At 37.3% G+C, this 14,778-nt stretch overlaps 1 protein-coding gene across 1 annotated transcript; it reads left to right on the forward strand.

The window, feature by feature from the left end:
• Positions 1-1,253: 1,253 nt before the first annotated feature.
• On the forward strand, positions 1,254-4,347 carry LOC143598860 (NAC domain-containing protein 92-like). Its single transcript, XM_077076966.1, has 3 exons — positions 1,254-1,440; positions 1,807-2,090; positions 3,667-4,347. Exons 1-3 carry the CDS (start codon positions 1,254-1,256, stop codon positions 4,249-4,251), a joined length of 1,056 nt encoding a protein of 351 aa, XP_076933081.1. The 3' UTR covers positions 4,252-4,347.
• Positions 4,348-14,778: the final 10,431 nt, after the last annotated feature.

The following is a 14,778-nucleotide window of genomic DNA, read 5'->3' on the forward strand; positions in this document are numbered from 1 at the left end:
TATTTTGTGTTATAAAGTAACATTATCACATGAGCATTATTCGTAATATCTTATTTTCTTAGCCCTAAAATCTCTCTATTGGACAAAACACATAATTTTATAAACATGTATAGTTTTTTTTTTCCTTTCTTCTTTGAACGGCCAAATTATATCAAATTCGTAACCTCAAAAGGAACAACACCGCACTAACACCTAACTATCTGTAAATATATATACTAGTTAATTTTTATATATAATTTATGTCGTAGTTATGAAGTAAGAAATTGAGATTGATTAGTTTAAAAAAGGCTAACACAAACACAATTATTCACTTGTAAATATATATACTAATTAATTTATATATATATATATATATATATATATATATATATATTTCATTTAAGGATCTTTATAATAAATAACCAGATTGTCTTCAGCCTATAGGTATCAAAGGCATATAGACATGAAAGAATTTAGACAAGATTGTCTTTTAAGATGGCGCGGGTTCGTGTTTGTATGCAAATCATTTTCCGTATAATATACTTAAAAAACAACATTTTTCAAGAGATTATAGAAAATCTTTTCATAAATTTAAAAGTTTTAGAAAAATCATTCGCATTTGGGAGTCATCTATAAACATCCACATGATCAAATTGCTTGGGACTTACCCCGACTAACTTCACTTCTTTTATTCTTCTCTCCCGTAGACTACAGTCAATGCACACATTTTCTCCTTCCTCCCTCTCACATATTTGATTAATGTATAGTATGTCAGACTACCATGAACGGTTTGTGACAAAAGACCATGGGAACTCAATCTGTCTATTAGGTATGCAACGAGCCAACCACCCTCTCCCCTTCACATCACATATGTGGGGTTGAGAAACCCTATTGCATATGCTCAAAGTTTTTATTCATTTTCTTTATTTAATCATGATGCCTTGTACTTTACCGACTAATCTATTAGATTTGAACAATTTTCCAAAATTTGCAAAATGATTTTGATACAAAATGGCACATATTATTATATCATAATAATTGCAAGGAAGTGTTTGGATATCAATTCATTTAGAATATTTAATACACATGTCAGCACAATATTTTTTTATGTTATTTAAATATGGGAGTATTGACATTTGAACTTTGATACCACAACATGAATCTTGTTCTTGAAGTGTCTTTCCATCTACGCGTCTCTTATATTTAACACTAATTTCTTCTATCCATTCTCCCTATTTTCAAAAACACAAATCAATTTCTAATAATAACCATACATGGAAAGTTCACAAATGGTGGTAAACGACGATGCGTTAATCAGGCTTCCTCCAGGATTTCGGTTCCATCCAACGGATGGAGAAATCATCACTCATTATCTTACACCCAAAGTTCTCGACCAGAGTTTCACCGCCGTGGCTATAGGGGAAGCTGATCTCAATAGGTCCGAGCCATGGGAGTTACCTAGTAAGCATATTATACCCGCTCTAGGGTTATTATTATAGTGTTACCATAATTAGAAATAACGAAAACTTCATGACATGCTGTATATTATTGGATTAACTATTTATCGAAGTACAATGAATATAGTAATAGTTACAAAAGAAACAGTATCAAATCATATCTTTTGGTTATATACAATGATAATATAATATATATTTTTGTGCTTGTCTAATATATTATCTCTAATAATGAAAACCTTTTGCGTTGCTAGCACCTTTTGAATAATTGAGAAAAAAACGGAAACATAATCAAATATTCTTATCTTTTAGTTGTGAATAATAATGTAACACTAAGTGATATATTTTCTCTAACAATGAAAACTTTGTTTAGAGAAAGCTAAGATGGGAGAGGAAGAATGGTACTTCTTTTGTCAGAGAGATCGGAAGTACCCGACGGGGATGAGAACAAACCGGGCCACAGAATCCGGTTACTGGAAAGCAACAGGAAAAGATAAGGAGATTATGAAAGAGGTTGGAGAATTGGTAGGAATGAAGAAAACACTTGTGTTTTACAAAGGGAGAGCTCCTAGAGGTGAGAAGACGAATTGGGTGATGCATGAGTTTAGGCTTGAAGGCAAATTCTCATATTACACCATGGCTACCCCTTCTACTCAGGTACCCACAACTTCTTAAAATTATGCTAATATAAACGAATTAATCGATAAAACTGAACCAAAATAACCGACAAAAATTAATAAATGATGGTTTGGTTTTGTTTTTTTAACCAAAAATAAAGGTTTATTTCGGTTTAAAGCGCTAAATGCACTCGTTTAAATATTTGTTATTGAATTCATTATATTTTTGTCAAATATTTTAGACAAAATTCCTTAAGTGACTAACAGAAGCTTTAGAACCGGAAAAATTAGAAAAAAAATAATAAATTAGTTTATAATATATTTTTCTAATAAGTTCGAACTACTCGTTAATAACGATCTATATACTAACTAATAGAAAATTTGGTCGACCGAAAGAGAGAGCGAGCCACTCTAATTATGTGTTTATCTCACATTCTCACTAGCTAAGAATTGAAGTTATACAAATTAAAGAAACCAGAATACATATTGTTATTTAACGTACACAAAATTCAGGAAAAAAAAGTTGAAACAAGTAATTATTATTTTATACATATATATTTAGAAAAAAACCTATGTATTTTGTAAAAACAATGATTAAATAAATACCCAAATTATATATTTATACAAACATACGCCTAATTATGGCATTTCAGAAGTAATATTCTCCTAATATGTGTAAAACTATCCATTCATTTTTTTTTCTTTTATAACGTTGTAATTTCTCCAAAATAAAAAAAAAATGTCTATTAGTATGTTACAATGTTAACACACTATTAGAAGTTTCGATGAACCCTACTGATCATGCCGCATGCTACATGTTTTAAATGTCAAATAAGCCTACACTATGAAACTAAATCGTACTAATGTAGTTAGAAGTTTGAACCTAAATTTAGGACGGACTTTTTGACTTTTGAGATAGTCACACATGTCTTATTTTCATGTATTTAGATTTTTTTTATTTAATAGATACTAAGAGGTACAAAACTGTTACACACATACAATATGCATCCGGTTTAAATCGCATAGGAAGTCAAATATGTCTATTTAATGCGCATTTAGCTATACTAAAAACTCAACTTGAGAGAGGGAGAAAAACTAGAGTGTACCAAGCAATCAAATTGTATTACAAACATATTTCGCATATAGAAAACACAACTCTTGACTCATTATACCGGGCTATGATAATTATATTCTTCAAATTTAAACATTTTGGTACGACTCAAACCAAGTACAAATTAGAATATCAAAAACAAATTTGAATTCAAGTTGATTCGGATAAAATGGAATGTGATAAAAAGAAAACAATTAAATATATACGCGTATGTTATTCGAATTTGAATATTCAGTTCAAATAGGTCCGAAATAAAAAACTTGGTTCGAATTTGAATTCAAAATTCGTTTGGAATGCAAACCTGATTCGAGAATACAAAAACCAAATTTGTGTTTTGAATATGCTTTTTAATATGATTTAAATAATAAACAGTCGTAATAGTTATAGTTTCATACGTTGTTCATATGTCGTAATGAGCTAATAATTTGAGAGCAATACCACTCTCATTTAATTTTAATTTTTTAACCTTCTTTCTCTTATTCTACTAATTATACATATCATGTAGGATGAATGGGTTGTTTGTCGCATTTTTCACAAGAGCACTGGAGCACAAAAAAGCCCAGTTTCAGACCACGGGTTGAACTCTTCTGTCAAGGAGCTCTTAAATAGTCCACCACATACGTTATCTTCATTGATGGATCATTCGACGTTAAATCTTAACCCGAGCTTCACTATTGGGCATCCCTACTTCTCTTGTGGCCAACCCAATATATTTCAGTTTGAAGATTACAAAAATACCCTTGTTTCTTCTTGTAGTTACAACTTTGACACCAACACTTACAAAGATATACACCAATACACTAGTCTTGCATCCAAATCAACCCTTTACTTGTCAAATACTAGCCTTAAGACGGAGAAGAAGAATGTATTTGACAAGCGCGAGGCGGAGCATCTTTTTCCAACATTTAACCAATCCAGAACTATCAGCGTGACACATGATACCAAAGTAAGCAATGGCATGACTAACATTGAGAAATCATCGACATCCATGCTATCAGAACATGATTTGAGGAGGGGTTACGATCAAGATGGTGATGAGGACGTTGATCCATCTGTGTTTTCAGAGTTGGATTCTTTGTTGCAATACTAATCCAGGAGATATTTTGTTGATATGTTCATATGTATATAAATTTCATTGGTTAGTTGATATCAAGTATACTTCTTAGGATGAATAGTGAGTGCAATTAATTTTCTTCACTTAGATAGGAAATTGTTTGATTGAAAAATCAACTCCATGCAAGTTATATTTTTGGTTTGTTTGGTATAATGAAGTGATGTATGTATTCATCTTTCATGGCATTGCATGCGTAACAATAGAAACAAGCTTGGGTAGATGAACACTGTTGATACAAGATTGGACAACATCTATGGGTTTGTTTAACAAGAGACAGGATTTAGGTTTTAACCATACCGAGTGATAAAAAGAAAAAAAGAAAAAAGAAGTATACAATCGTGGTTGGCCTTCTGGTCCAATGGCATAAGGATGATGGTTAAAACTTAGGATTAAGATCTTAGATTCAAAAACTATAGAAGAAAAGTTAAAGGGTATCCCAAAATTCTTTTTAGACCTAGGAGCAACCTAAGATTTGCTCAGTGTATCAGATTGTATATGAATATATAAAACGGGTAAGGAAAAAAAAAGTTATCACTGATTTTGCACTTCGTCATAAAAGTTGAGGTATCCCGGGCACCCCCTTAATCCCACTTGGATCCGTCCCTGGACTCAAGGAGTTTTCCCACAATGGTGGGTTTCCTTTTTGATGATGTTTCTGGATGAGTAGATCAAGTTTGAAACATCAAAATTAGGGTAGACTATTAGCATCCTGTCTCAGAAAAGTTCACTCGAATATCAGAGAATATTAGAGGTAGACGGAAATGACATTAAAAAGATAAAAGTAAACAATCATTGAATGATACAAAACGTACTTGTGGACCCATTGAGTAGCAAAAGAAAAGATCTTTTGGTGAATTGTACGCATGGGCAAACAAGTACTTTTTAGTTATAAGTCCGTTATCTAGGTAAGTATTTTTTATATTATTTTGGATTTTGTATAAGAACAAAATTTCATCTCCTAGAAACTTGCAAATTATCAAATTAAGTTAATTAACTTAACACACATGTTTTGGATGCATATAATAATACTCTAAAAACATAATATCTAAGTTTCTTAAGATAAACTAAAGCATCTTAAATTTTAAATTCAATAAATAAACAAGGGTCAACTTTCATTCCAATCTATTTGTTTTCAAATGAAATAACATTCTAAAGAAAAAGACAAGACGTATAGAACAAACTAGAAAAAAACATAAACAATTCAGTATTTTACAAGAGTTGAATAATGTTTCATTATACATTATGAAAAGTATAACATAACAAATGTTCAATGTTTCGTGTGATTATATAATGCAAACGATATCTCTATCATTATATTTTATATAATTTTCTTTAGGGTTTGTGATTAGAAAAAGGAGATAATGCTGATTTGAGAATATACATGGAAAATGATTGAGGAATGATAGAGGTTGACAAATAACAATACGTGAAGTGTGTAGGAATATAATTGCTTGAAATTGGGGAGTAAAGTTGTAATTTGTAAACCTTTTGTGTCACGTAACATGTGCCGTAGTTCAAGGGGTGTGATTGTAAATTGGATAATACTTGTACAAGCAGTCAACAAAAGTCAATGACACATGTGACGGGTAGCTTGTTAAGAGGGTCTACAAACGTACGATGTTCCAAGGATCTCCGCCTAGAATATTTTCCCACAAATCTCCAGTGAACCGGAAAACCCTTTTGCGAGCAAAAAGTTTATTTTCGTAGTTGAAAGCTTTTTAAACTTGTTTCCAATCTGACTGATTGATTATCAGTAACGGACTGATCAACAGTAACCAAGTGATCAATAGTAACTCAATAATCCATAGTAATTATGTTATTAACAAAACTTGTGTGATCAAGAGTAATTGGACAACTGTCAACAATTGTTCAATTAACGTCACCTAAGAGATCCACATTGATTAAGTTGATGTGATTACCTATAGCTAAGTTCATGGTGACGGGAACTGAACTGATCGTCGATCATTTTAACAGCCGACTATCACAATCTTTCATAAACACAATACGTCGTTTCAACAAATCATTAAGATGGTTCGCAACCTATATAACCAAGTCTTTGGTATATTTCCGAACACCTCATTTTCAAAATAGTAAATGCTTACTCATTTTTAGTAATGTTTGGTAACGTTGAAATTATTAAGATGGTTCAACAAATCATTAAGATGGTTCGCAACCTATATAACCAAGTCTTTGGTATATTTCTAACACCTCATTTTGAAAATAGAAAATGCTTACTCATTTTTAGTAATGTTTGGAAACATTGAAATTATATTTTATTGCACACTAGAAAACAATACAAGTCATGCTTATATAGGATAGAAAACTAAACAGCAATAAATAGAGAAATACCCATAGGTAATAATATTATCATTTAAATTTTAACATCATTGATTCTATATAAATTATCCTATTACAATTTTAAGAGTATTGTCGAAGTAGTTTAATACAAGAGTGATTATGGTCATTATAGTATTACACGATTCACATAGATACACAATAGGTTAACTAATACATAACCTACATTTATTTTATTAGTTTTTTATGTGGAGAAATATATATATTATTTTATACACAAGTGGTGTACATATAATGAAAAAAATACAGAATTTTGAAAACCGGATTAGATCGGTTAGTCTGACCGGTTCAACCTAGATCATGACAAAAACCCATCATTTTAAGTGAACCAAATGACAGTTGTGAAAAACGATGAAAACCCATCGATCTTTCTATTATTGGCTGGTCGGTTTTAAGATAAAACTAACTTGTTGAACTAGAGCTATCACCTATCGATTCTCAAGTCATTATGTGACATCCCTCGATTTCGGGTCAAATTGTATTTATTTTGTATTTGTTTTTATGTTGTAAACCGACCCGATTTATATCCCGAACATTTCAAATATATAAAATATTGGATTTTATGTTACTAAAACATTCCCGCTTGTCTAATTTGAAAAACCCCTTTTACGGATTCAAAAACGGACTTAAAACGCTTAAGATACATCAAAAACGAACTTCCGGACGCGAACCGACGTGCTGACCAGCAGCAGACCAACAGCCCCTTTTTTTTGTTTTTTGTTGTTTTGTGACTTGATATCACACCCCTCTTGCATGCAAACCTTGATATCACACCCCATGCTTGACCCTTTCAACCCACCCTATATATACACCATATCCCCTTCATTAATCCTTGCTCATTCATCTCTTTCTCTTTCAATTCTCAAACATTCAAAGGTGTTCTTCATATTTTTTTGGCAGTTTGACTTTCCAAAGTCAAACTGATCATAGTCTTACATTATAATCAACTTTTTAACACTTATTTATACTTGAAGATTGTTATACAACATATATATAATAGCACCCTTTGTACCTTCGGTGGACATTTCTCTGGTCTCAGTCGGTTAAGTGTCCGGCCCATAGGACAAAGCTACATGGAGGACTCGTAGTAGTCCTTGATTATATATATTTTCCGCATCTAACTAACTTGTTATACTTGTTTAACTTCTACTCATCTTAGTTCTATTTTACATTTTGAGTTCCATGGTTATGGGTTTGTAGAGACTAGCCTCGGTTATTCCGTACATAGCTCCAAACCGGAAGCCGAACTCTTGTTTACTAGTTTGTTTAAATAGTTGTATAAACATGTTTTATGTAAGATTTGAATTTCTAAAATCATTTTAATTAGTTCCATGGTTATGGGTTTGTAGAATCTAACCTCGGTCTTATCCCGAAACAAGATCCGAACCGAAACCGAACTTTCGTTTAAAGACTTTGTTGTTGACTTTTTGTATGTAAAACTTTGGTATTATTATTTATAAATTATTTTACAAGTTCTATGATGTTTGGACATGTGGTAACCATTCTTGGCCTTATTCCAAGATAAAAACCGAACCAAACCGAACTAAACCAAGTTTACTCGCTTAAGACACACAAGTGTGTTTTTTTTAACCATTAAAGCTTATATATTTCTTTAAAAATACTTTATAAACTGATTTTAATTATTTTCACAAAGTACTAAAACTCGGATTGTTGAATCCAACTTGATCTTATAACAAAGTTTGGACCGATTAAACCGAACACTCGCTTAACGGACGTTGTTAGTTCTAAAACAATAGAACAACATACTTGGTTAAGTCTCTTTAAGATTTATTGAGTTATCTCGTACATTTATTATTTTGGGAAAGTTGACTTTGGGTTTGGTCAAGTCACCAAGACCCGAACCGACCACCCGAACACTGGTTAAAACCCGTTTTAGTATTTATATTATAAAGGGACTTGCTTTCTTGCATTTTTACCCACCTTATTACTTAACATAGGTTGAGTAAAATTAAGGACTAGATACTTTAACCCGGTTTCGAGCAAACTTACATTTTTAAAGGACTATTATTATAATTTCTTAAATATTTTACATTTTAAACCTTAAACTTTAAATTGTTTACATTTCTTATCATTTATTTTCGTTTAAAGACTTCCAAGACAACTAGTCTAATACAAGACTTCTTCTCCTTTAGGCTTCGTTCGTTAAACTCATCATTCCGGTTAATCTCCAAACTATCAAATCTTTCAAGTTTATTTCTTGAATGTGAGTACTTTCATCCCTCGTTTTCACTCTTTTATATTTTGGGGGTGACATTGCAAACTTATTCAAATCCAAATAATTTATACTTGAGTCTTAAACCACAAATTTTATTGTATACTTTACTTAAATAAATGCTCGATTTGGTGATTATATGCTTATATGCTTGAGTGCTAATGTGTTTACCGCTTTTGGATGGTTGATTCATAAATCCGAGTATATCTGGCATCCCCTTATAGAAAGGTGTCGTTAATGTATTCTTATTAACGATTTCATACAAAATCCGAGTATATTTGGCATCCCCTTATAGAAAGGTGTCGTTAATGTATTCTTATTAACGATTTCATTTATCTAAATTGTTGCTATTATTTATTGTTTTGTATACAAGTTGTGGAATTTCATATTATATATCTATTGTTCAAAAACTATGAAATTGCTCACCAACCTTTGTGTTGACAAAATCTATTTATGCAATGTTACAGGTTTGACTTTAGGTTGACTCGAGGACTTGAAGGAAAAAACGTTATCGAGGCTATTAGGATATTAGCAAAACGAACATTATATTATTTACTATGATTTGAATTCGGTTATTGTATGAACAAGTTATGTGACTTTTTGTGTTTTTATGAATTTAAATGAGTTGATTAAATATTGTCACTTAATAGTGTCGTGTGCGATGAACAATCGGTTGCGCCCCGACGTTTCCGTCATGGTCGGGGTGTGACACATTATTTAATATAATTTACCAACTTTTAGTAGTTGTTTTATCTAAAATTTAGATAAAAACACTATTTTAAATTTAGGCTTAACAGTTCATGAGTTTTATGAGTGACATCTAAACACACATAACACATGTGATCGGGCGAGTTTTAGATCATAATTTCTTTGATAAATGTACAGCTTTTATAATTTAAAACACATGATCAAAAGCAAACCTAGTACATCATGTTACCATGGACAACGCGCGGACACGGTGTCCAAAAGACCATATGTTAGATAACTTAGAATCCATCGTGGTACTACTGCCATTTCTTTTAGATACGTTTAATAAACGAGTAACATTGTAACCTAATTCAAGAGAAAAAGTGAAAAACAAATTAAATATCAAGAGAATGTATGGAAAGTTAAATTTTGATTAAAAATATTCATTTTAAATAAAGTGTATTGGAGTCTGGGTTTAAAAAAGCGCGTTTGAGGCGAGGTGAGGCGAGAAGCGACCTAAGGCGAACACCTCAACTCTTTTGCCTACCCAAGGCGAAGCCTGTTAAAAAACGAACGTTTTGCGCTTTTGTGCGAGGCAAAAAAGCGAGGAGGCGAAGGCTTTATGTACAAAAAGCGACCAGTTAACCTATTTTCAACTTAACCTTTATAATTAGTCATTTCTAGACTTTTCACATTTGGCAATAAACTTTTAATAGTTGAAACGCTTTTGAGTAGTGCTCTTTTGGAAACACTTATGAGTAATTTGGTACTCGATAACTTGTTTTTATGCTACTTTGATACTTTTCACATCTAAATACTTTGATATTTTGGGGTTTCACCATGGTGTATTGGTGTTTGACGCCACCCTTACCGATGTACACTAATTCCCTACTACTCTTGGTCTTATAACTTTTACTATTCAGTCTGACATATTTGTATATATAACAAAAATTTCTTATTAGCTAACTTTTAAACTACCTAAGAAGAGCATTTTGTATAAAACATCTATTTTTCGTTAAGATATCGCAAACTAGGTCATAGTAATAACAATTAACCTATTCCAAATTGTTTCCTCAATCTATAGTTGAGTCATCCTATCTCGCTAATATATTTTTGATTTAGTATATAATAATACCTGCTTGATTCAATTTCACTTGAAGAAACATGAAATGAATCTGACCTGATCCAAGACAATGTTCCTCGGTGTTCGAGATAAACGAACCACGACTTCATCTTCTTCTCCGGTAGTTCGAGATCTGTCATAGAAATATGGGGGGTGTGGAGGTGACTGCTAAGAAATCTCGAGGATATCTTGTTTACAGACACAAAAATGGTTATGGTGGTGGCTCTTATTGAGAACAACCACCCTTAATAAGGAGGTGGAGACCTCCTTATATAGGGAGCCTCATGGCCACCATCATGGTACCCTAATGGGCCTAGCCCAGTTAGGGTTACCTCCACAAAACCCTCTCAGCCCAATAATATGGTATTAGTCCATATAATAAAATAAGCCAGACATAATAAATTAAGGTCGTAAGCCGGGTTTAGTACCATACCCCTACAAGCCCCCCAAGTCCAGTGTTGCTCCTAGGCGTGCAAGCGTTTAGGTGGAGCGCTGGACTTCATAAGGTGTGTTAGGATATGAGGCGGTTTTTTCCCCTTTCTTCGGCCTTGTCTTTATTGTCTTTGAGTTTTGAGAGGTTTTCTCCATGATGGTGACATGTTGTGATCCTTATGATAATAATGGTGCACTGGCATGAATAAGATATAGCACGCATCATAACAATAGTGGCGCGGGGCCTGATAAAAGATAGAGTGCGCATCTCGATAATAATGTAATGCAACTTGCGCGCGAGGCAGCTTACGAGCTATAAAAATAATGAAGCTTGCGCGCGAGGCGACTTACGAGCTATAAAATAATGAAGCATGCGCGAGTTGCTGCTTATGAGCTATAATATGATGATAATGACTGGCCCACAAGGGCCTCTTCTACGCAGGATGACTATCCCGGCTTGTCTTCAAAATAATAATGGAGTCACAAATGGCCAGGTAATAATAAAAATGTCATAGGTGCTTGTGTGACTCGTAGCCGAACCTGCAAAAACATATCAACTAAAAGTGGATGTATTACAAGGTTCCCATCCTCGGGCCAATTATGAGGTGTGCCCAACCTACGTTGGCGCGTGGCCGTTTGGGATATTATTAGGCTCCCGACCTTTATGTTTGGCGCGTGGCCATGTGGGTTTATAAGGATTCCCAACCTTTAAGTGTGGCGCGTAGCCGTATGGGTTTATGAGGATTCCCAACCTTTAAGTGTGGCGCGTAGCCGTATGGGTTTATGAGGATTCCCAACCTTTAAGTGTGGCGCATAACCGTATGGGTTTATGAGGATTCCCAACCTTTAAGTGTGGCGCGTAGCCGTATGGGTTTATGAGGATTCCCAACCTTTAAGTATGGCGCGTATTGAGGACCCGCGGATGCGCATACATGGCAGCAGAATGCTGATTCGCGGCGCGCATGCATGGCGGCATACTAAGGATCCGCGGATGCGCATACATGGCAGCAGAATGTTGATCCACGGCGCGCAAGCATGGCAGCGTAGTGAGGATTCGCGGGTGCGCACGCATGGCAGCGTATTGAGGACCCGCGGATGCGCATACATGGCAGCAGAATGTTGATTCACGGCGCGCAAGCATGGCAGCGTAGTAAGGATTCGCGGGTGCGCATGCATGGCAACGTATTGAGGACCCGCGGATGCGCATACATGGCAGCAGAATGCTGATTCGCGGCGCGCATGCATGGCGGCATACTAAGGATCCGCGGATGCGCATACATGGCAGCAGAATGCTGATTCGCGGCGCGCATGCATGGCGGCATACTAAGGATCCGCGGATGCGCATACATGGCAGCAGAATATTGATTCACGGCGCGCAAGCATGGCAGCGTAGTGAGGATTCGCGGGTGCGCATGCATGGCAGCGTATTGAGGACCCGCGGATGCGCATACATGGCAGCAGAATGTTGATTCGCGGCGCGCATGCATGGTGGCATACTAAGGATCCGCGGATGCGCATACATGGCAGCAGAATGTTGATTCACGGCGCGCGAGCATGGCAGCGTAGTGAGGATTCGCGGGTGCGCATGCATGGCAGCGTATTGAGGACCCGCGGATGCGCATACATGGCAGCAGAATGCTGATTCGCGGCGCGCATGCATGGCGGCATACTAAGGATCAGCGGATGCGCATACATGGCAGCAGAATGTTGATTCACGGCGCGCAAGCATGGCAGCGTAGTGAGGATTCGCGGGTGCGCATGCATGGCAGCGTATTGAGGACCCGCGGATGCGCATACATGGCAGCAGAATGCTGATTCACGGCGCGCAAGCATGGCAGCGTAATATTGATCCGCGGATGCGCATACATGGCAGCAGAATGCTGATTCACGGCGCGAAAGCATGGCAGCGTAGTGAGGATTCGCGGGTGCGCATGCATAGCGGTGAAGTCTTCTGCACAAAACCAAAGGCACGACCGACATGGTGGTTTCCGCGGGCGCTCATGCATGGCGGCGGAGTCTTCTACACAAAACCAAAGGCATTGAGTCGTCTTCCAACCCACATGTTGGTTTCCGCGGGAGCGCATGCATGGCGGCGGAGTGGTGACTCGCGGGCATGCATGCACGGCGTCGGGAGTCTTGTTCGCTGGAGCGCATGTGATGACGGAGTACTGATCTGCGATGGTGCACGTGTGGCCATCACATTTTTCCGCGATGGCGATGGCGCAGTATATGATGTCTCTTCCATTTTGAGGATGAGAGAAAATGACTTTTATCTCTATCTTATTATTATATAATTTTTTAACAGTGAAAGAAAAGTGATATATCAATTGACCGCGGGAGCGTTTTTGATCCGCGGTTGTCCCGCAAAAGCTTAAAAGCTTCATTCGCAACGTGGAAGCAAAAAATGACCCGCCTGAGATTATAGTTGATCCGCGGGGAGCGATTTTGATCCGCGGTTGATTGAAGTTGACATGCGGGTGCGTGTAAGCAGCCAGCGGTTTTCCAGCCTGGGCTGTATTAGATAAAGAACTTGCGGGTGGCGAGTTTCATTCTCTGGGTATCGTGAATGATTTTGTGGTGACAGTTTCACTCGCAAGAGCACATATCGCCTGTGTTGGCTGGTGTTAGTCCGCATTTTAATGTATATGACCCAACCGCCATTGACGTTTCTGGTACAACCTCACAAACACATCCAACCATAATCGAACTCAGGTCTGAATAAATCAGAACCGGATCTCGCGTATGTCATTTCGAAAAAACATAGATCTAAGGGTTTTCACCAAAAGGAGTAAAATTGTCGAGAGTGCGCATGCGGCCCGCTATGGCGGGGTTGAATCGCCGGAAGCGCACATGCGACCCGCTATGGCGGCGTAAAATCGCCGGGAGCTCGCATGCGACCAGCTATGGCGGAGAGTAATCGCCGGGAGCGCGCATGCAACCCGCTATGGCGGAGAGTAATCGCCGGGAGCGCGCATGCAACCCGCTATGGCGGAGAGTAATCGCCGGGAGCGGCATGCAACCCGCTATAGCGGACTTTGTGGATCTGACAAGCGGGAGGCGCGGTTCCTCGGCGGAGGTGGTGTGCATGCATGGCGGTTGAGTGATGATCCTCGGCAGTATGCATGCATGGAAGCAGAGACTTGATCTCTGGTGGCGTGCATGGATGGCAATAGAGTCTTGACCCTCGGCACTGCGCATGCATGGCGTCGGGGTGTTCCTCCGATGCGGCGCATGCATGGCCGGGAGAGTTCTTCCGCAGCGCACTTGTATGGCGTCGGAGTGTTCCTCCGATGCGGCTTCCTCCAAGTCTCCGATGGCGCGTATGCATGGCTGCGGAGTGATGACTCGCAGGCGTGCATGCATCACGGCGGAATCTTCTGCGCAAAACCAAAGGCATAGAGTCGTCTTCCGACCCACATGGTGGTTTCCGCGGGGGCGCATGCATGGCGACGAAGTGATGACTCGCGGGCGTGCATGCATGGCGGCGAAGTCTTTTGCGCAAAACCAACGGCATGGATTCGTCTTTCGACCCGCATAGTGGTTTCCGCGTGGATTGTAGGGCGGCGGAGCATGGATAATATTGATGGCTATTATTTTGTGGCTGTACACAGCCTGTCATTCTCCTGTGTATTCCTTTTTTACATCCAATTTTTGCTTTGTGACTATAGATCTA

The sequence above is a fragment of the Bidens hawaiensis genome, unplaced genomic scaffold (assembly GCF_021521415.1).
Source record: "Bidens hawaiensis isolate Kalapana, Puna unplaced genomic scaffold, B.hawaiensis_p1.1 tig00050947_1, whole genome shotgun sequence".
NCBI lineage: Eukaryota > Viridiplantae > Streptophyta > Magnoliopsida > Asterales > Asteraceae > Bidens > Bidens hawaiensis.

Coding starts and splice junctions, on each gene's coding strand:
- LOC143598860 (XM_077076966.1), top strand. CDS start 1,254: ATGGAAAGTTCACAAATGGTGGTAAACGACGATGCGTTAATCAGGCTT. Junction 1,441..1,806: donor CGAGCCATGGGAGTTACCTA/GTAAGCATATTA, acceptor AACTTTGTTTAG/AGAAAGCTAAGATGGGAGAG. Junction 2,091..3,666: donor TGGCTACCCCTTCTACTCAG/GTACCCACAACT, acceptor CATATCATGTAG/GATGAATGGGTTGTTTGTCG.